At 38.5% G+C, this 20,249-nt stretch overlaps 1 protein-coding gene across 1 annotated transcript in view; it reads left to right on the top strand.

Annotated features, from left to right (window-relative positions):
- Positions 1–20,249, top strand: part of DERA (deoxyribose-phosphate aldolase) — a 105,287-nt gene that overhangs the window by 25,549 nt on the left and 59,489 nt on the right. The window contains exons 2-5 of the mRNA XM_087442702.1: positions 9,897–9,994; positions 11,401–11,548; positions 13,034–13,129; positions 15,085–15,219. Coding sequence (XP_087298828.1) covers positions 9,897–9,994; positions 11,401–11,548; positions 13,034–13,129; positions 15,085–15,219 — 477 coding nt within the window. The remainder of the gene's footprint in view (positions 1–9,896; positions 9,995–11,400; positions 11,549–13,033; positions 13,130–15,084; positions 15,220–20,249) is intronic.

Below are 20,249 nucleotides of genomic sequence, written 5' to 3'. Positions count from 1 at the left end.
ATCTGAAGTGGCAGGTGGTGAGTGGGGGAGGCAGTCTTGTAGGACTGAGCCCTTAACTTGGGAAATCTGATGATATCTCTGGGTAGATAGTGTCAGAATTGAGTTGAATGTAGGACACCCAGCTGGTATCCAGAGCATTGCTTGGTGGTGTGGGAAACCCTTCCCCCACACTGGAATCTGGTGCAGAACCTTTCATTTCTTTCCAGTACAGAATATAAATGTATGCAATTTAAAATAGGAGCTTGTGGTAGCTAATCTCCAGAGATGGACCGAGTCTCCAGGATTGATGTCTTTTGTGTAGTCTCCTACTTCCTCGATTTGGGCTGGCCCTGTGACTCACTTTAACCAATAGAATGTGACAGAGTGATGCTCTAATAACTGCTGTGATTTTGGGAGCCCCTAGCTGCCTTGTAAGAAGTTCAACTACCCTCTTGGAGTAGGCACTTGGAGAGGGGGAGGTTCTGGGCCTATGTGGAGAGAAGAAGGAAACCTAGTGTCCCAGCAAGGCCCAGCCTTCTAGCCGCTCCCTTTAAGGCACTGGACATGTGAGTGAAGCCATCTTACATGTCCAGCCTGAGTCACCATCTTACTGCAGCCACACAAGAGATCTCAAGTGAGAGCAGCAGCAGAACTACTCAGCTGAGCCCCAGTCAACCCACAGAATCAGGAGAAATAATGAAAGAGTTGCTCTTGTTAGCCGTGACATTTTGTGATGGTTTGTTATATAGCAGTAGATAATAATCCAAACAGATAAGATATTCCAAAGTGTAATTTTAGAATTTTAAAATTAAATAAGCCTTGTATACCAGTTGAAATCTCATTTAATTTGTTTGAATCATCTCTTCTGTAGAGGGATAAATTTCAGTGTCTTCCTGCTTGCAATATTTACAAACAATTGTCATCAATAGTTATAGTTCGTTATATATTTCAAAAGTTGGGGGCTCTTGGTGTTTTATTTACTTAACAGGTTTTTCTTAAAAAATTTTTCAGCTGATTTTGAAAAGAAATAAATTCAGCATTTAAAGGTCTTATTTATAAAATAGTTCAAGACCAGTGTATATCAGCTTAGACTGATTGACAGAATGGTTCTTACTCTTCAAAGTCGAATGTTTCTAATATTCAACTGGTGATGACCAGCAGAGAGATAGTGCACACTGCCAGGAAGAAGTATTTATTTTTAATTAAGCATCAGCTGTCTCACAAAGATCAGGTAGTTCACTTATTCTGTGTGTATATAAAATATTTAAAATTTGACAGCTGTGGCTTCTACTTTGATTGTTAGAATATGGAAGCTTATTTGGATGACATTATAAATTATGTGTCTATCACAATCAGATCCAAATATATTTCTGCTCAGTCTTGGAGTCAGTGATATCTCTGTAGAGATATGTTGGTACATGATAAAAGTTGAAAAGCATTTTGTGCAAATTACAGATCACCAGCTTTTCTAAGAAATGGAAATTCAAAATTTAATTTTTCATTAAACGTACTCTTTTTGAGCTCATTGTTGCTGATAGATTTTTTTTTTCAAAAGAAAAAAGCCTAACTCCAAATAGATAGTTTTAGATTTATAGAATATAAAGATGACAAAAATATTGCTTTCAGTTTACTGTCCTCAGGAAATCTAGAGATTCCCCTTACATATACCATGTTCACCTAACCTACAGATTCTCACACTTCTCACACCTGGCTCACTGTGGGGGGCATGGTGCGTCTTTTTCTCTTGCAGGCTTGGGCTCAGGTCAGGACACACCAGCTAGTATGTTCAAATGGCTGCAGAGGCACTGCAGCGTTGCATACTTCTACTACCACCCAAGACTAGAAAGAGTTGGCTGTCGCTAGCCACAGATATTCCGAGTACCGTCAGTGAATGCCCTGCATGCTAAGAGTGTTTGTATTATGTTGGGGAGGGTGGGGAAAAGAGTCAAGTTTTGGTCTCCTTACAGAGTGAACCACATGTTCAAGTGAGATCTCTTGCACTTGCCTCGCATGCTGTTACTGCTGGAGACCATGGTAGAAGCTGGAGTCGACCAAACCCGTCCTGGTTTATTTTGTTTGTTAGAAAATGAAATATATAAGGCAAATGCTAAACCAGATGGGATGGGTGTAAACTAGGCATGTCCTGGGCAAACCAGCATGATGTGGTCACCCTAGTGAGGACCAAAAGCTCAGCAGATGGACTGTATTGGGAAGAGTAGTCGAATTTTACTCCAGTAGTCACTTAGAGCCTGGAGTGGTCGGGAGAGGACTCAGCGAGATCAGCTCTGACAGTGTGTTCTAATCTGTGAATTCTTCCATGAAGAGACTTATCTGAGAATATTTATGGTTAGTGAGCAGAAGAAACTCTTGAATTTTGTACTTTGTGAACCTTGGAGCCGCTTCTGGATTATCAACATTTCTTGGACTATTTACTCTCCAGATGGTAAGAATAGCACCAGAGAATGAGTAGCTCTTACTTGTTTGAAGGCAAATTTTAAAGACAGAATAGAAATGCTTCAGTCATTGGACTGATGAGATTTTGACCACTCTCTCCATGCCACTACTAATGTTCTGGTTCAAGCTACCACCTGCTCTTGCTTGAGCCTCCTAATTGGCTTCCCTACAGCAGCCAGAGGGATTCTTTCAAAATGTAAATCAGATCACTTTCCCACCTTACTCGTTTCCATGCTGAAAAAGTCCCATTTAAGGGGCTTTCAACCCTTACTGGCCATGCCTCACAACAGGCAGTGTATTTAATATTGCTGCACAGTACATGCCAGCATACCAGTAATTGAAAGAAAATTTCCATCCAAGACCCTTACCTGTTGTAGCGTGATATTTTTTATTTTATTCTTTCTTCTTTTTATAAATGCTGGTTGCACCTGAGAAAGTTAATTTCATGACATGTCCATGGGTCATGACTCTGAGTTTGGAAAACATTTTACTATGTGATCTGGCCCTTGTCTACCTCTCCGACTTTACCGCTCCCTGCCTCTCTTGCTGACTCTCCTCCAGTTACGCCTGTGTCCCTGCTTTGCCTCGGATATGACACTTTCACTCTTGCCTTAGGGCCTTTGCATTTGCTCTTCTGTCTGTCTAGAACACTGTTTCCCTAGACGTGGCCTCACTGCTCACCTCCTTATTTCATTTGGGGCTGTACTCTAATGTTTTCTTGTCAGAGACTTTCCCTGACGATGCCCATCCCTGCCTTCTCCATTCTCTTATCTGATACAACTTTTCACTGTAGCCCGTATATATCATATAATATATTCGATATTTATATGTTTATCTGTCTCATTAGAAAAAGCTCTGAGAGTAAGGATTTTGTTTTTTTATTTACTGCTGAATCTGCAGAGCCTGCAGCAGTGCTGGCACCATTGTGGGTACCCCTTTCATATTAGTTGAGTGAACGAATAAATGTAATTCATAGTCAGAATAGCATTTATCAAACTTTCCAGGAGGTTTTCTGTCCTTTCTCTGTCTCATATCTTAAGTTTCAGCTCTTAGTTTGGGGCGGAAACCTTTGTAGACTCTAAGCGGCACCATTTGGTCTAGGAATTCTGGAGTCCTGTGCACCTTGAGCATGGACTAGAAGGGAAATGTGGTCTTGGGGAAAGTCTGTAACCTTGTCCCCACAGATTCCTTACCTACGGGGAAGGGCACATCTATGGGTGGGCCAGAGCAGGCTCTCTAAAGTGTGATCCCATCTCACCCAGGTGTGATGTTGGTAACATCTGGGAGGGATACAATAATCAGATTCTGCCTGGTGGCCCGTGGTGCTGTGATCTTTTCTATGGGAACAGTAACGTGGCATTCTGTCATTATCATTTCTGCCTGGTGTCATGCAGCTTTGTCAGGCTGGCTTTGTGGAAGAGCTCGGTGGCAGAGGATTGGTCATGAAAGGTTTAGCGTGGTGAAATGTGCCAGGGAGGCGTTGTACAATGCTGGTGCCTAGATACAGCAACAGTCATCTTACTGGTTTACCTAGTCTGGTCTCCCTCTCTTTCCTCCTGTCCTGCACACTGCTGCCTGGCACTGCCTCTTGATTCAAAAGAGTTAAGTATAATTTGGTTTCACTGCTCAATAAGGTAATGCATGCTCTTTGTAAAAATTTTAAGTATTATGGAAATATATAACATGAGAAAGTAGAAATCTCTGATAACATGAGAAAGTAGAAATCTCCTCTGAAGAGGAACACCTCTATCACTTTGGTATATATTCTATTATTTTTTTTACACAAAAGCCAACAGATATATGTTTTGTATTTTTGTTTTTATAAGTATTTTTATTTTAAGAAATCAACTGTAGGTTACTTATTTTCACTGAGTAATGTGTCATAATCAGTTTTCCATGGCAGTGCAGATGGATCTACCTCATTCTTTATAATGGCTGGATCATATTCTATATTATGGATTTGCTGTATTGCATTGAACCAATTATGGATCTTGGTATCATTTGCAACAATACTATCATAAATACCTTTTTATATTTGCATTTACATACTCATGTAAGCATTTCTATGAGACATATTCTGTATGCTGATTGTTTTTTAAATATACTTCTTTAATTCTGTTACAGCCCACTTTGGAAATCTTCAGTTGCTCCTGATCACCTGTGGGATAAAGTCTAGTCTAGTGCTGTCTGATAGAACTATGAGGACTTGCACATGGGCGCTTCATTCCACTAAGGAGTGTGGCTACCTTGCTACATAAATGCATCACCAACTGGTGCTGGATTGACGCTGATAACTGCTTGATTATGGGCATCCTGGGACAAGTGGAACTGAAATAGCCAACCTGAGGACTGTACCAAACAGTATTTTAGTCGCCAGAATAAGTGACTAGGTTCTCTTTTCAGGGCCTAGATTAACCTACTGACAATAGCTGATAAAACGAGACGGATAATTGGGAAAAACAGGCAATTGATTACTAAAGAGCAGCAATTGTTGGGAAATGGCTAACATCTCAAGGAGAGATGAAGGATGAAAGAAAGTGAGGAAACCTTAAAATCATGATGTGACATTGCTATGTGAAGCAAGGTGCAAAAATGCACATACATTGTAATATGAACCCAGACCATCTTCCACTGTGATGATATATTCTGAAAGAATGTGATAACCCACGTAGCTGTGGATGCAGGACACACCAGAAATGGCAGCCAGATGGAAGACGAGTGTAAGCAGAGAATAGACAAGATTGGTGCAGAGAGAACAAATTGGCAGATCAAGTTGACCTTCAACTTGGTTCCAGCAATCTAAGTTGACATATTTCAGAGGGTGTAGTAAACTCATTACTCACCCAGACTTGGATTGATATCCCGAAGAAGGATCTGGTTGGTGAATATATGTGGGATGGGAGTGAGAGATTAGGAGCTGAGTGGCTGTGGGGAGATGTCATAGTAGCAAGGCTCTCTGGGCTGTGGCTATATATGTTGTCAGGTTGCCGGTATCTTGGTTTTTAGACCATCCGTCTGGATTCAAAGGCCTGGACTTACACAGAAGAATGTTAGGAGATTAGACTAACGTCTAGTAGGGGCATGGATGCCCCAGACAGCTCATCCAGGGTTTATTGGATGCTAGGCCTTGGGAAGAAGACTAATTCTAGACCCCACCTACCGGTAAGGATGAGGGTCCCAGGATAGTCTCTCTCTTGTATCTTTTTGGCTTAGGAACTGGGTGAGGCTGTCTGCTCATTTATATAAGTTGACTATCTTCTGAACCTTTTTTCTATCCAAACTAACCCTTTCCAAGGCTAAGGCTGAAAGACTAGACATGATTAAGTTGATATTTCACTAGTTTTCAGTGTCTGAGGTAAAAAATAAATTTACTGTGATACCAGGGGCTTATTGAGTAACTGTTTCTGTGCTGGGAGCTTGCACATATGGGAGGGTGTGACTGATTCCTGGGAATTTGCACATTAGAATTGAGAATAACATAGAAACAACACAATAATAGCCAATAATTAGGTGAATACAGTAAGAAGAGTTATTTATTAATGGAATCTGGTGTTAAAACTGTGCTATACAAGTGCATATCAGGAAACGGCTGGAGGCAGCACGAGGGAGTGAATTTGAGTGGTTCAATTAAATGTAAAAACCCAGAAAGAGTGAAAAAAGAAAACATAGAAAATTTAATCGTTCTAACTTTTCCCTAGTTTTGAGGAAAAAAGTCTCTAATAAAGTGTCACAATTTATTTTTCTCCATTAGGAACAAAGGTAAAATCAAAATACAAAATAAACCTCCTTTTGTAGAGTTATCATTTAGTGTTACGTGTTTTACGAATATTGTGAAGAAGTACAAGAATAGCCATAGAAACACAAATGGAAGTGATAGAAAGGCTACAAAGTAGATTTGCAGGGAAAATGATCTCTGTCTCCACTGAGACTTAAACAGGAAAAATAATAATAATAAAAAATTGTGAAAAGAGTATTTGAGAACAAATTTATAACTGACAGAAGGGCCCGAAAGCCACCAAAATGACATACTAAGAGAAACAGTGGGATTTTTTTTCACGGGAGAGTTTTAAGAAAAGAGTATTATCGCCTTCCAATTATGGTTTCATGTCTTTTCTCCCCAAAGGCACGTGTACTTGAAACCCCTCCTGGCCCCATAAGAGAAGATTCTATGGCCCTGATGAGATTGTGTGCATTAGAATCGCTTCTCCTGGAAAGGAGACACTAAAGGGTACTCGAATGAAATATTGAAAATGATGAAGGGCGTAACAAAGGCCAGTCAGTCCTTTCTTTTCCCCAGACCCCGTAATATGAGAACAAGGGTTATTTGATGAAATTAAAGAGTAGCAAATTAAGTGCTAATAAAATGAGATAGTCACTTATATAATTCATTACCATGGGAGGTCACAGAGCCAAATTCTGTAGCTGGATTAAATATGGGGCTGGATAATTTTATGACCGCTAATGATATTTTTAGCGGTGGAGGCTGATATTATGAGAGAAGTAATCCTATTACATTCTTCACTAGATGGTTTGCAGGGACCTCTGGCAAGTGGTGTCTGAGAAGTGTGAGAGCAGGCCTTGCAGGTTCTAACCTTCGGTGGGGAATTGTACTGAAAATTAGTTTTTAAGGTGAATGTCGTCAAGGTATTCCGTTCATGTTTCAGTCCCAGCTTCTCTTTTGGAGATCCAAAAGTCCTTTTATCAGAAGAAATTGAGGTACAAAGTTTTGTTATACAAGGTGAATAAGTTCTGGAGATCTATTGAATAGCAATGTGACTATATTAACAATACTGTATTGTATACATGAAATTTGCTGAGTAGATCTTAAATATTCTTAGCACCCTCCCCCTCCCAAAAAAGAAAGAAGAAAATGGTACATGTGGTAAGTGAGAGACATATTAATTAGCATGATTGTGGTGATTATTTCACAGTGTACATGTGTATCAAAATACCAAGTTGTACACCCTAAATACATACAGTTTTTGACAGTTATACCTCAATAAAGCTGGGAAAAATAAACACTAAATTTTTTTTTTAAAAAAGAAGCACTTGGGAAAGACATTGCCCAGAATTAGATCATTTCTGGTCTTTGGGAACCATTCAGTTTATTTATCGAATGCCAGTCATGTATCAGGCACTTTGCTTGGAGGTTTAAAAATCTGTTGGGAATATAAACAAGTAGACAAATCATTGCCATTCGGAATGAAGGGGACTGCACCAACGGGAGACTATAAAGTAGCACGAAAGTACAAAGAAGCAAAGGAATAGCTCAACTCTGGTTCAGAGAAGATTCACAGAGAAGGTGACATTAGACCTGAGTCTTAAAGATTGAGTAGGAGTTCACTCTACAGGCAAGATAAGGAGTTCATTCTGGGCAGAAGGAACAAACAGCATGCACAGGTCAAGAGACAGAACATGTCGTAATGTGTCGGTGAGCTCCCAGTAGTTTAGAAAGGCTGTGCCACAGGGTTAGGGGGCAGAGAGGGAGAAGGTAGGGCATGAGATGGAGAAGGGAGACAGATCATGAAGACCGGGATTGCCTGAGACGTCTCTCCAGCAATAGTGCTTCCAATGGTGGCGGTAGTGGGTGGGGAGTAGAGAAGAGGAGGTGAGGAGATTCTAGGAAGTGTCATATGACAGATAAAGGACAGCCCCTCAAAGCCTTGCCCCACTGTCCTAGGCTTCCCTTTTTTGACCACTGTCAACAGTTGCCTGGTGGTGAGCGTTGTGTTTCACACAACTCCTTGCTTCACTCATTTTTACTATCTGCCTGAAACAATCTTCACCATGAACTTAATCACCATTATTAGTAGTTAAAAAAAAAAAAAACCTTCCCTCCTTTGGGTAGAGAGAGGTTCTTATAGACCTTAAATAAATTGAGATAAGCCTGGCATGTCTGTCTGGTCTTGTTCCCTTGGGCTCTACCAAGAACCAAATCAGTCTTTGGGTGGGAAAGAAGAGGCAGATTTCATTCGCCTGACCTTAGACTCCCATTATCTCTGTGAAGTTGGCTCAGCAGATAGGAAGGAAAACACACAAGGCCTTTGAGGAGCAGATGGATTGAATTGTTAAAAATCTGTTTTGTTAAATGATTTCGGCTAACAAAATAATTTAATTAGGAAAAAAAATCACCCAAACTCTGCTCCTTCTTCAGTGATATTTAAATAAGAATATCATTATTAATCACTCAAATGCTAACTTGGAATTTCTGCACCATTAATATTGATAAGAAGAATCAAATGGAAATGAGAGAGAGAGAGAACGTCTTTTGTAGAAACTGGTTTTCTTGGTGGTCTTATCTTTGTGGTGGATGCAAATACTTTATTATTATTATTATTTGTGTTGTTACATAGTACAGTAGGCAATCATCAGTTTTCCCCATCAGATTATAAAGCATTGTGTAATTGTGATGTATTTCCTAATGCATAACCTTTTCCGTAGTAGTCTTTGAAGGCTCTTTTAAGATAATTCTTCAAAAACATGGGGTTGCTAGAGGGATATAGAAGTGAGGTTGCTTATGGAAAGTAAATGGGTGCGTATTCAATTTTCTGTGAGACCATCTATGTTATAGAGTGTCAGTGGATGAAATTGAAATATGTGTGCTCCAGGCACAGTGTTTGGTGTTAGATAAAGATGATTAATATCATGATTACTCACAATCTAGTAAGTACAAGAGACAATTTTACCACGACTTGATGAACTAAATACAAGTTCTATAGTAGAGGTATATCCAGATGTTAGCTCTGTCTGGGGAGTTGGCAGTGTTTTCATAAAAGCTAACATTTAGGCTGGGTCTTAAAGTAGAAATTACAGTCAACCAGAAGAGAATGGAGGATGGGATCAAGGTGTAAGAGAGAGCATTTCAAAATAGAAACAACAGAGATGTCTCCTGGAATTTTAAATGGCTTGTTTTTTCTGTCCCTTTTTCTAACTTCTGTTATATCATTGTTGTAACTTCTAATACATTTTGAAAAATTCTCCTTTGGGTAAAAAATGGGCTATATCATATCAGCATCTATATAGCATCTAGTAGATATTAATCTTGTCAGTAAGGCGGTAGTGATCAAGGATTCCTTTAAGTCCCAACATTAATTCACTTAAGTATTGGTGAATCATTTGCTCTCCTGGACTGGGCACTGACAGATAAGTCTTTGCTGTCAGAAGTGAGGCACGTGGTATGGGTAACACAACATTTCCCCCTGTTGTTAGATATGTCTGTGTAATGAATCAATACAGGCTCTTTTAGTTCCAAAGGCACTTGATTTTACTTGAAGTGTGCCTTTTCATGACTAGGCTTCCATCAACAAGGTTATTTGTTGGTAGTTGTGTGAAAAAAAACATAAGCTTTGAAAGAGCTTTGATGCCAAATGATGAATATATCCTTTCAAGGACCATGTAAAAAATAGGTGAATATATTTAATAAAACTTTTAAGTTTTAACAAGTGTTCTTCTTTCCCCTTTAGACCTTAGCTGGATCTCCAAAATACAAGTGAATCACCCAGCAGTTCTGAGGCGAGCAGAACAAGTCCAGGCTCGCAGAACCGTGAAAAAGGAGTGGCAAGTAAGGGTTCTTCTTGAGCATTCTGTTCCTGTATTTTCCAATGCCTGGTCTCTTCCCTCAAGGCCACAGTATTGAATTTCGCTCAAGATGCATCTAAACTTAAAAGATTGCAGCTGTCCATGACTTATTTTAATAATTCATATATGGTGGTGATGGGTGGGAGAAAGATAACACATTTATCCAAACAAGTTAAAAATCTTATCACTCTTGAGTGGCAAAGCTGCAAATGAATTTGAGGCATCTTTATTCATGAGTGAATTAAATGACATATTTTCTCAACACATTTATTCAGTTTCTTAGACATACATTCTTTGATTGTCGTCTTTTTTAATTTTAAAACCGTGACATGTAAACCTGGTATGTCCGGTGGTGAGGCCCTTAGGTATAAGAATTGACCTTCTTTGATCGTCATGTTTACCTTACTATTAATTTTCATAAATCATTTTTCAAAATTCAAAAAATGATGTTCTGTAGTGTACTTGTGGTCAGCATATTCTTCACTGTATACCAACCAAAGACATGCTATGCATCGCAGGGCTAGAAGGAATTCAGAGTTCATTTCACAAGTGAGGCAAAATATTTTGATTGAATCCTTCAGGGTGACATTTCACATTTTACTCATCCTTGGAAATATTCTGATTGAAAAGATAAAAGAAAATTCACCAGAATGAGTTCTGAAATATGAATATTGTTTTAAAAATGGAATTGGATTAAATGGAAACAAACAAAGAAGTTAGAGACTCTTTTTTACAATGTCTCATCTCAGATCCCAGGGCTGGAGATAAAAGGTAAGATAGAACCCTCCTTCTTCTGAGTTCTCTCATATCAGAGTAGTCATCAGGGCTCCTTGTGGTTGAGATGGAGAAGTCAGATGTGGGGAGACTTGATCTAATAAAAGTTTTAATTTGAGGGGCCGGCCCAATGGTGTAGTGGTTAAGTTTGTGTGTTTCACTCTGGCAGCCCAGGGTTTGCAGGTTTGGATGCTGGGCACGGACCTACACGCCACTCATCAAGCCATGCTGTGGTGGCATCCCATATACAAAATAGAGGAAGATGGGCACAGATGTTAGCTCAGGGCGAATCTTCCTCAGCAAAAGAGGGAGAGTGGCCACGGGTATTAGCTCAGGGCTGATCTTCCTCAGCACCCCCAAAAAAGAAAAAAGTTTTAATTTGAGATCTGTATGAGAGAAAAAAATTTTTTAAGGCTATTCGCCCCTTTATTCTTTGTAATATTCATCTTGTTGGTCACTCTTGAGCAATGTTTTTATCATATATCAGAATAATATGCCTTAGAACAGTATAGATGTTAGATTTTAGCACATGTTTGTTTAATGATTTTCTGCTAACTAACTGGGTTGGAGATTACCTTTTTTTTTTAACTTTGTTTTTACTTTTCCTCAAACCAGGCTGGTTGGCTCCTGAAAGCAGTTACCTTTATAGACCTTACTACACTTTCAGGCGATGACACATCTTCCAACGTTCAAAGGCTCTGTTATAAAGCCAAGTATCCAATCCGGGAAGATCTCTTAAAAGCTTTAAATATGCATGATAAAGGTAACCTTGTTGTGTATAATCTATCTGGTATTTACCTTGTTATAATACTAATTACTAAATCTAAGAGGACTTAAGACAAGATTCAGCTGCTAAGATAATAGCAGTAAAATCCATGATAGAATTGCATACATACACATATAATTGAGATTCTTCTCTGAAACAGCAGAGAGAGAATCTGAGTCTCATTTTTAGGTCGTTTCTTTCCATCATGGATTAAAGTTGCTGGTCGAGAGTTTCTTGATTTTTCTTTCCAGTTCTTCAGTTTGAGGAATTTTCTCTCTAGTGACTCTAAAATACTGATTCTGATTCCCTAGCCACATGTGAAAAAACCAGTCTCATTACTTAATAATCACATCTCATGCATAAAGTATTTTCTATGAGTAAATGAAATACTTTTGAGAATAAAATGCAAATGGGAAATATTGCTTACTTGTGTATTAGGTTAGATCTTTTGAAAATAGTTATATTCACTCTCTTAGTATACATGAGAGAAAGGACTTTCTAAAGTTGCTGTAAGTTTAGGACCTTAACATTTTAGAAGTGGAGGAGACCTTTATGAGTCAATCCCATTATTTCTAAATGAGGAAACCGAGACCTGGAAGGCTAAATGGTATTTGCAAGACAACTTGTCTTGTTACTCGCCGGGCTGGTTTTAGGAACGAGATCTTTCCGTGAAGAGAAGCTTCATGGTTCCTGAGTGCCTGTCTCTAATGAGTGCAGCTAGAGATGTTGCATTGGCCCGATGCAGGTATTTATCCCAAATAATTTGTAGATAATTTGTAGACCTGAAAATTCTACAGCTTTTGAAAAATATTTGTGTTTCTTTTGAGTTGATAATAAAAACATCACCTATTTATAGTACTTAAAAGTAACAACTTTGGGTTAGAGGGGCTGAAAAAAAGTAACAATTTTGCAGTATGAGTCTTATGCTATTGCTTTGTTTTTTATAGTGGCTATTTGATTTTTTAATTTTAATTTTTTAAATTTAAGAGTTTATTCCTCAACATGATGGCTCCAGATTCAGATTTTATTATTTCTTGCAAAAGAGGGAATAGGGTTAGTTAAATGTCATTTAGCTATACTACCCTGTAAGGTTCACTTATATTTCTCTTCATCCACTGTCAGTTTGAATGCTGTACAAATCTGGATTTTGTTATCTACATGAAATAAAATATTTTCACCGAGTCAAGACCACTAAGTTTACTATTTAAGAATTTTTAAAAAGTGGTATTACGTTAGCTACAAAGAACAATGTGTCACAGCTGTTATATTCTGACTGTAATGATGAGAAAATGATCCGTGTTGTCAAGAACTGGAAGGGAATATGGAAAGTAAAAACCTTTTAATTTGTTGCAGCATGGTAGGGGAATTATTTTTCCTCTCAGTTTGATATCTGCCAATGTTGCAGTATAAATAATAATTAAAAGCATATTGTGCGAATTGAACTTCACATAAAGTAGGCTGTTATGATTTCTTCCTTCGTAGGCATTACCACAGCTGCCGTTTGTGTTTATCCTGCCCGGGTGTGTGATGCAGTGAAAGCGCTGAAGGCTGCAGGCTGTGATATTCCAGTGGCATCAGGTAAAATTTCTTGTGGCATTTATTATTATTTTTCAACATGTTTCCAAGTCTTCAACTCAGACACCTTACGGTGTTATATATATTTTTATACTCTGATTTTAATTAGTTTTATACATTTAATTGGTTGTATATATTCATTCTTTTAGTGTTTAGTAATTGTTTTCTAAGTAGCAGGCATTATATTAATTCCCAAGAATACAGAACTGTATCCCTGTCCTTAAGGAAACTTAGTTGTTTAGGAGGTGTAGTCAAGTTAAAAAAAATCATAACGCAGCATATGTAGTATTATATATATATATATGTAAGATGGAATAACAAAGATATACAAACGGTACAGTTGTAACTCTGAGCAGGGAAGGGTTGGTGACAGGTTGGTGACACTCAGAGAGTAAGGGAATGATTCATAGAGAAGATGATAAGTGCATTGGGTCTTAAAGAGTAAGGAGGAGTTGACAGTGTTGATGGAAGAGTTGACAGTGTTGATAAGATAGGGAATGGCATTTTAGACAGAGGAACTAGCATGTGTGAAGGCACGGAAGCATGTTCAGGGAACTGAAAGTTGTTTGCGATTGTTGGATCCTAAGGTAGGACAAGGGGGGAGTTATGGGAATTGAAGCTGGAAAGGTAGATCGGGGCCAGATCACGTAGGGAAACCATGCCTGGCTTGGTTTGGGCTTTATTCTGGCGATGGGGAAGATACTGAAAGGTTTTAAGGAGAGGCATGCTATGAGCAGCTTCGTTAGGGGATAATAGCGGACAAATTAGAGAGGGGAGAAATGGAGTTAGGGAGACTTACCACAGGCCATGTGGGAGATGATGAGAGCCACCCTAGAGCCTGGAAGATAAAGAAGAAAGGGTATGTTCAAGAGTTATTGACTTAAGATAGACTCAGTAGGGCTTGGCATGAGGGAAAGAAAGTCTTAAAAGCTTCTATGTAGCTATGTGTCTATGTGTGTGTGTATGGATGGATAAATAGATATAAAATTAGATTCAAATTAGATTCTACTTTTAAAAGATGTTGGAGGAATATCTTGGTGCTTTAAAAAAGGAGTCTATAAAGATCATTAATTTATTTTATTAGGGGTATATCAAAAGAAACATAGTATACAGTATTTATGTCCATCCTATTTGTGAACATTCCCAGAGTATTTGACAGCTACACCTTTATCCACCTTAATTTTTAATCAGCCTCAGTTATTCGGCTTTTCCCTTATACAGCAGGGAGATGTGCTTTCCTCTAAGGGAGCAGACCCAAGGAATTTAATAACATCAAGGAAACACTAAAGTTATCTTTAGACATGGGAATGGAATCACTGATGTGCATGTAAAAAATGTTAATACTTTTAAAAAAATGTAGTTGTATTTTCATTTTGCTTTTATTTATATTTGGCCCTGCTCTTTGCAACTCTGCCCCTGCCCCAATTTTGTGGACTAATTAGGTGCTTTTCCTCCTGCATTCTCTTCCCTTTCTTCCCATCTGCTTGGCTGGTTGTTTTAAGATATGCAGTGGGAGGAACCTATATTACAATTTGGTTACAACAACTAAAAATGTGGATGGTAAATCAAGAATATGGTGACGGCCAACTTGATTAAGAGTAGGATCCACAATTAATTAGTGTCCATCAAGACAGGGCCACAGCTACTATTTTATGACCCCCAGTCTGATGATAATATATTTTTTTAATTGCTATTTACTTAAAGCATCCTCATGAACATCTCTGCAGCAACTTAATTTCATGTCTTCCAGAGGGTATAATACTAACATTTATCCTAACACCAATAATATGCGAGATAACGTTCTGTTTCTTCGTACTTAACTTTGCAAGATATGCATGAAATTGTTAAGTTTTATTAATGCTTTGGTCTAAATGCTGATTTTTTGGTCTGAAATTCTTTGTTAAGATATTGACCAATTGAAATTTGTCTTCCTTCTTTTTTTTCTCTCTCTCTACTAGTGGCTACTGGCTTTCCAGCTGGACAGACTCATTTAAAAACACGATTAGAAGAGATCAGATTGGCTGTGGAAGATGGAGCTACAGAAATTGATGTAGTGATTAACAGGTCCTTGGTGCTGACAGGCCAGTGGGAAGGTAGGTGCATGTCCTTACCTATGAGGGAGATACAGTTCTTCCCTGGTGAATCAAATGAGGGTCTGGTGAGAGGCGGGATGTTTTGGAAGTCACTGTTCTCGACTACAAGTCACTAGATCAGAGCATGGATCTAGGAGAAGACATGGCGAGGATTGCTCATCCTAGTGCCCCTCTTAAATCTAGGAAGTTGCCTACCTGCATGAACTTTTTAGATCCATTTGAGTGCTTGGTGAATAGTTGTTCCATGCAGTAGATTATTAACTTTTATTCTATTCGGTACTGTTTTGTTACTCAATACGTAAATCAATGCGTGCAAGTCTTTTATGCAAAGTTTGTTTTAATATGATATGGGAAACTTCCCTTTTTAATGTTAGTCTTTGTGGATTTTGAGGATGTGGGATTATTAAGAAGTCTGCTAAGTCTGTATTTATTCCTACTATTCTTGCACTTAGCTCTTGTGACTATTATTTCGTATTTGCCTTTGAGATTCGTGATTTACTATCACTCTGATTACAGTAAGGCATTGCCCATTCTGATAACGAGGTGTTGTTTTTGTAACTGGATATTAAAGAAATACGTTTTGCCTCTGTCTTAAATATATTTTGTGTATTAGAGATCATTGATAGCTAAAATAAGTACAATTCTCTATTTCAAAAAAATCATTATAACAAGTAGTTTAAAAATTTTTAACAAAACTATAAGATAAAGCCAGAATAATAAATTATCTCTTTAGATGTGTGAATATCAAATAAAAGAAATATTTTATTCTAATTATGGAGGTTATATCTGCTCACTGTTAAAAACAAAGATTCCAATTAGTAATAAAGGACGTGAATGTTTCACATAATCTCACCCCCTAGAAATAACCCCTGATAACACTGCAATGCACAACTTTCCAGACTTTTCTCACATCATATATGCATATATGCAACTCCAAGCCTTTTTTAAAGTTTAAGTAAAAAATAAGATTATATTTAATGTATTTTTTCTTAACCTATTTATTGGATTTGCCAGTATCTTACGGATGTCTTTCTGTGACTCTTTTTATCCATCAGTCAATCAATCTCGTTGTCTTTAAATCCTGATTCCATTGTTTATCCATTAAGAATTGCTTTTGGTTTTAGAGTTGCAAAGATTCAGTCAGTGGTTTAATTACTTAAGGATTAATTCTCTTGTATAAAGTCTGGAAGTAGCTATGTTCAGTGGTGTTGCGGCATCCCCACGAAGTTCTTGGAGGCTACTTTTATCTTCTACTTCCAAAGCATATGGCTCTACTGTCATACTCAAGGGCATCCCATTGTCTAAGATGGGTTCTGAAGCTCCAGCCTTTACACTGATATTCTAGACAACAGGAAAGAAGGGCTTGTTGTGTCACAAAATCTCACACAACACTTTTGCTTACACCTCATTGGCCCGAACTGAGTTATATGGCCTTACTTGGCTGCAAGTGAAGCTGGAAAATGTAGTCTTTTACCTTGGAACATTAGCTACATTCCCATATATTATTAATAAGTTAGATAGCATCCGTTTCTATGCCTAGATGGAAAGGAATGAGGGAAGAAATACTGGCAGGAAAGGACAGTGTACCATAACGAGCTAAACAGGATCTGACAGTAAAAAGCTAAATAGCAAAGGACCAGGCAAAACAACAATAACAAAAATACTTAAATAAAAAAATATACAAAATAAAAAAACACAGAAGTCTGGACCGTAAGCTGTGGGCTAAGTCATCTCAGAGATTTCAGTAGCTTCCTGAGAGCATCATCTTATTCTAGGATAATACAGACACAAGAGGTCTGAATGATCTAGAAAAAATATAAGGCTGTTCTCATGTGCCGTACACTCTCATCAGTACTAATCAACATTTTTAATCCTTGCCAAGCTTAAATTGTTGACAGTTCACGAATTTTTTTTGTGCTTTTAATTTTTGTTCCTTATGGTCCACGTGTGTTTTGGCCAATTGCAATCATTCTTAAAAGGCTTATTTTAAATAGATATTTCTTGTCCCTATATATTAATTCTGCTTGTCTGCTTCTAGTCACAGATTTCAGTTAAGATTTAAGGCTGGGTAAGAGAAAAAAATGAGTAAGCATAATATTTAAAACAAATCTAGAAATAAACTCTATGTGATTTAGTTGGATAAAAAACTGTATGCCCTTTATGTCTTTTATTAAGTTGTAGACATATAGTTTATATTATAACTTGTGCTCTTGTCTCTAGAATACTACTAATTGGAAAATAAAATATAATAGGAGATGAGTTGTAATTGGCAATCCCTAATGGTTGTTTTTAAGAACTGATAATTTCCTAATAACAGGCATTCATGCAAAATATAATAACACATCTTTGTCCTAGACCATACTTTTCTATTAACTCTTTTTTATGGTGTTAATAACCTCTTGACCCAAAACAAATTGAAAAGGAAAATTTAATACTAGAAATTTAATTCTAAATAGAAAGCTGCGATGACTTAGGACTTTTTCCACTGCAGTATTTTGTCTTGATTTTAGCTCTCAATTTGATTACATATTGTATTTTTCAGTGTCATGTGTTAATATTAGCTGTTTACTAAAATATGAGTCTAAAATTGATTTCTTGGAATTTGCTGATGGAAGTGTCTGTCAGGCTGTTACATGTGCAAATCCAGGTTCCTCTCCTCTGTGCACTGAGGTGTGTAACACTTGTTAAAGCACAAAGAATCCCATTTTTTAAACCTGGCCATTCAGAGCGCATCCTAACCATGTCTCTTGGTCACAGAGGTCACAGTTTAGGGTGTGAGCTCAAAGAGGAGACTGGAGAGGGCTTGTATTCATCTTCTTGGATTCTCCTTGGTGATGATTTAAAATCTCTGCTCTCCTCAAACTTCTAACTCTTCTGCTACTTGAGGCTCTTTCACTCTCAGCAGACTACCTACTTGCTACTTCTCAGAGAGAACAGAAGCTGTTAGACAGGAACTCCCTTCAGGTCCTTGCATCAGCTCTGCTTTCCTTAGCTTCTTCCCTTTCTCCTTCTCCTAAGTCCAATGCCTCCGCTGTGCTGTGGCTCTCATCTCCTCCCACGTTTTCAGAGGTGTTGTTTCATTTATTGGCCATTTTTTTTCCTCCTGTATCTTCAGCCTCTCTCTCTACTAGCTCATTCCCATCAGCATCTAAACATACTTAGGCTTTTCTTATCCATTAAAAAAAGCCCACATACCAGCATTCCCCCTCATCCCCAGCTAAGCCTCCCTTCCTGTTTTCCTCTTCATGGCTAAAATTCTTAAGAGTCGTATGTACTTATTTTGCTTGAATCTGTTCTAACCAAGATACTAATGATTGCTCATTTCACTTGACCAGACGATACTCTTCAGTTGTTTATTTAGCTTTACTGTTCAGCAGCATTTGACACGGTGGACCACTTCCTCCTTCTGGAAACACTCTCTTGTCATGGCTTTGGTGACCCTACATTCGTCAGGTTTTCCTTCGTGTTTCTGCTGACCCCTGCGTCTTGTTTGCAAGCTCGTCTGCCTCCTCTGTCATCCCTGAAGTGTTGGTGGTCCTCAGGTTCCCTCCCAGCAAACTCTCTAACTTCTCCTCAAGCTCTGCACACTTTCCCTTGGAAACCTCATCTCCTCGCCGATTTTAGCTATGTTCCTGTGCTGAAGAGTACCAGACCTTCTGAACGCGGGCATCTGCGTCTGCCTGACTCCAGAGCTCGTGTTCCCTTTCCCCACTAAACCATGTTGATTTCCGTCAATCATTGTCACATAAGTAGACATTCAAAATCAGTGAATCCTGACCAAATCAGAGAATCTAGCCATTTTAAAAAGAACGCCATTAAAAAATATTTACATTTCTCTGACTTTATTATTAGTTTCTATTAAATTCAATTTAATGTTTTCTAGATCATTCAGAACTGTTGTATCGGTGATTGTATTACCCTGGAATACAGTGATGCTCTCAGGAGCTACTGAAATCTCTGAAATGACTTGCCCCATAGCTAACAGTCCAGACTGCTGTGCTATTTGACTTTGTGTTATCTTTTTATTTAAACATTTTTGTTATTGTTGTTTTACCTGGTCCTTTGCTGTTAAGCTTTTTACTGTCAGATGCTGTTTAGGTCATTTATGGCACCCTGTCCTTCCCTCCCAGTACTTCCCTCACTCCTTCCATCTGGCATAGAAAGATACGCCATCTAACCTATCGCTTGGAACAGTAATTTTAACTGGATAGAGTGTGGAATGTATTGCTGTTTCTCAGAATTACCTGACAAACATTTTCAAATTACTGCCCCAGCTCCTCTCCTCACAGAATCTAGCACATCCCCCTGAGTATGTGTAATCTCAGAATTGGGGATGGATGTGAGAGAACGGTAGTCTCCTATACTGGAATAATTGCTCCAGGTGATTTTGATTGCACCCCTGTCCCCCCGCCATCCCACAGTCCTGTAGAGAAGCACTAACTTGGAGCATCTTTTTTTTTTTAAACATACTTCTAGTCCTTGGTTCCACGTAGTTTAGGTGCAGGACAATTGAAGCATTGTTGAATTTACGTATTGATTGATTAGTACAAATCGTATTGTCCATGCGTTTCTATTTATTTAGCCCGGATCTACTGTTAGCTGTAATAGGAGGCTTAAGGAATAAAGTGTTACTCCGGTGAGTTTAGCCAGAAAGTGCATCTACCTCTGTGCTCTGGGAGAAGGACGGTGCTCCTCTCTCTGGGAAGGCTGTGCTTGGGATGAAGATAGCAGCTTGGGGGGCTGTGCTGGCCTGTGAGAAAGGTGGGGGCACCCAGCCACACAGCCAGCCAGGTAGGCCAATCATCATTGGAGTAGGTCAGACCCAAAACTTACTCAGAATGAATACACTGAGGAGTAAGAAGGGAGAATAGTGCCAGGAATAGTTGAGAGCAGAGTCTTTGTGTTAGACAGACCTTGGTTGGAATCCTGGCGCTACCATTAGTGTCATTAGCGATTTTCACAGCAATCTAACTTGCTCTTGGACAAATTACTTAACTTCTGTGCCTTCTGTTCCTTCTCTGTAAGATAGG

The sequence above is a fragment of the Ceratotherium simum genome, chromosome 17, assembly GCF_057802395.1.
Source record: "Ceratotherium simum simum isolate JZ-2026a chromosome 17, ASM5780239v1, whole genome shotgun sequence".
Classification (NCBI taxonomy): domain Eukaryota; kingdom Metazoa; phylum Chordata; class Mammalia; order Perissodactyla; family Rhinocerotidae; genus Ceratotherium; species Ceratotherium simum.
The sequence above is the reverse complement of the archived record's forward strand: the minus strand, read 5'-3'. Positions and strand labels throughout refer to the sequence as shown.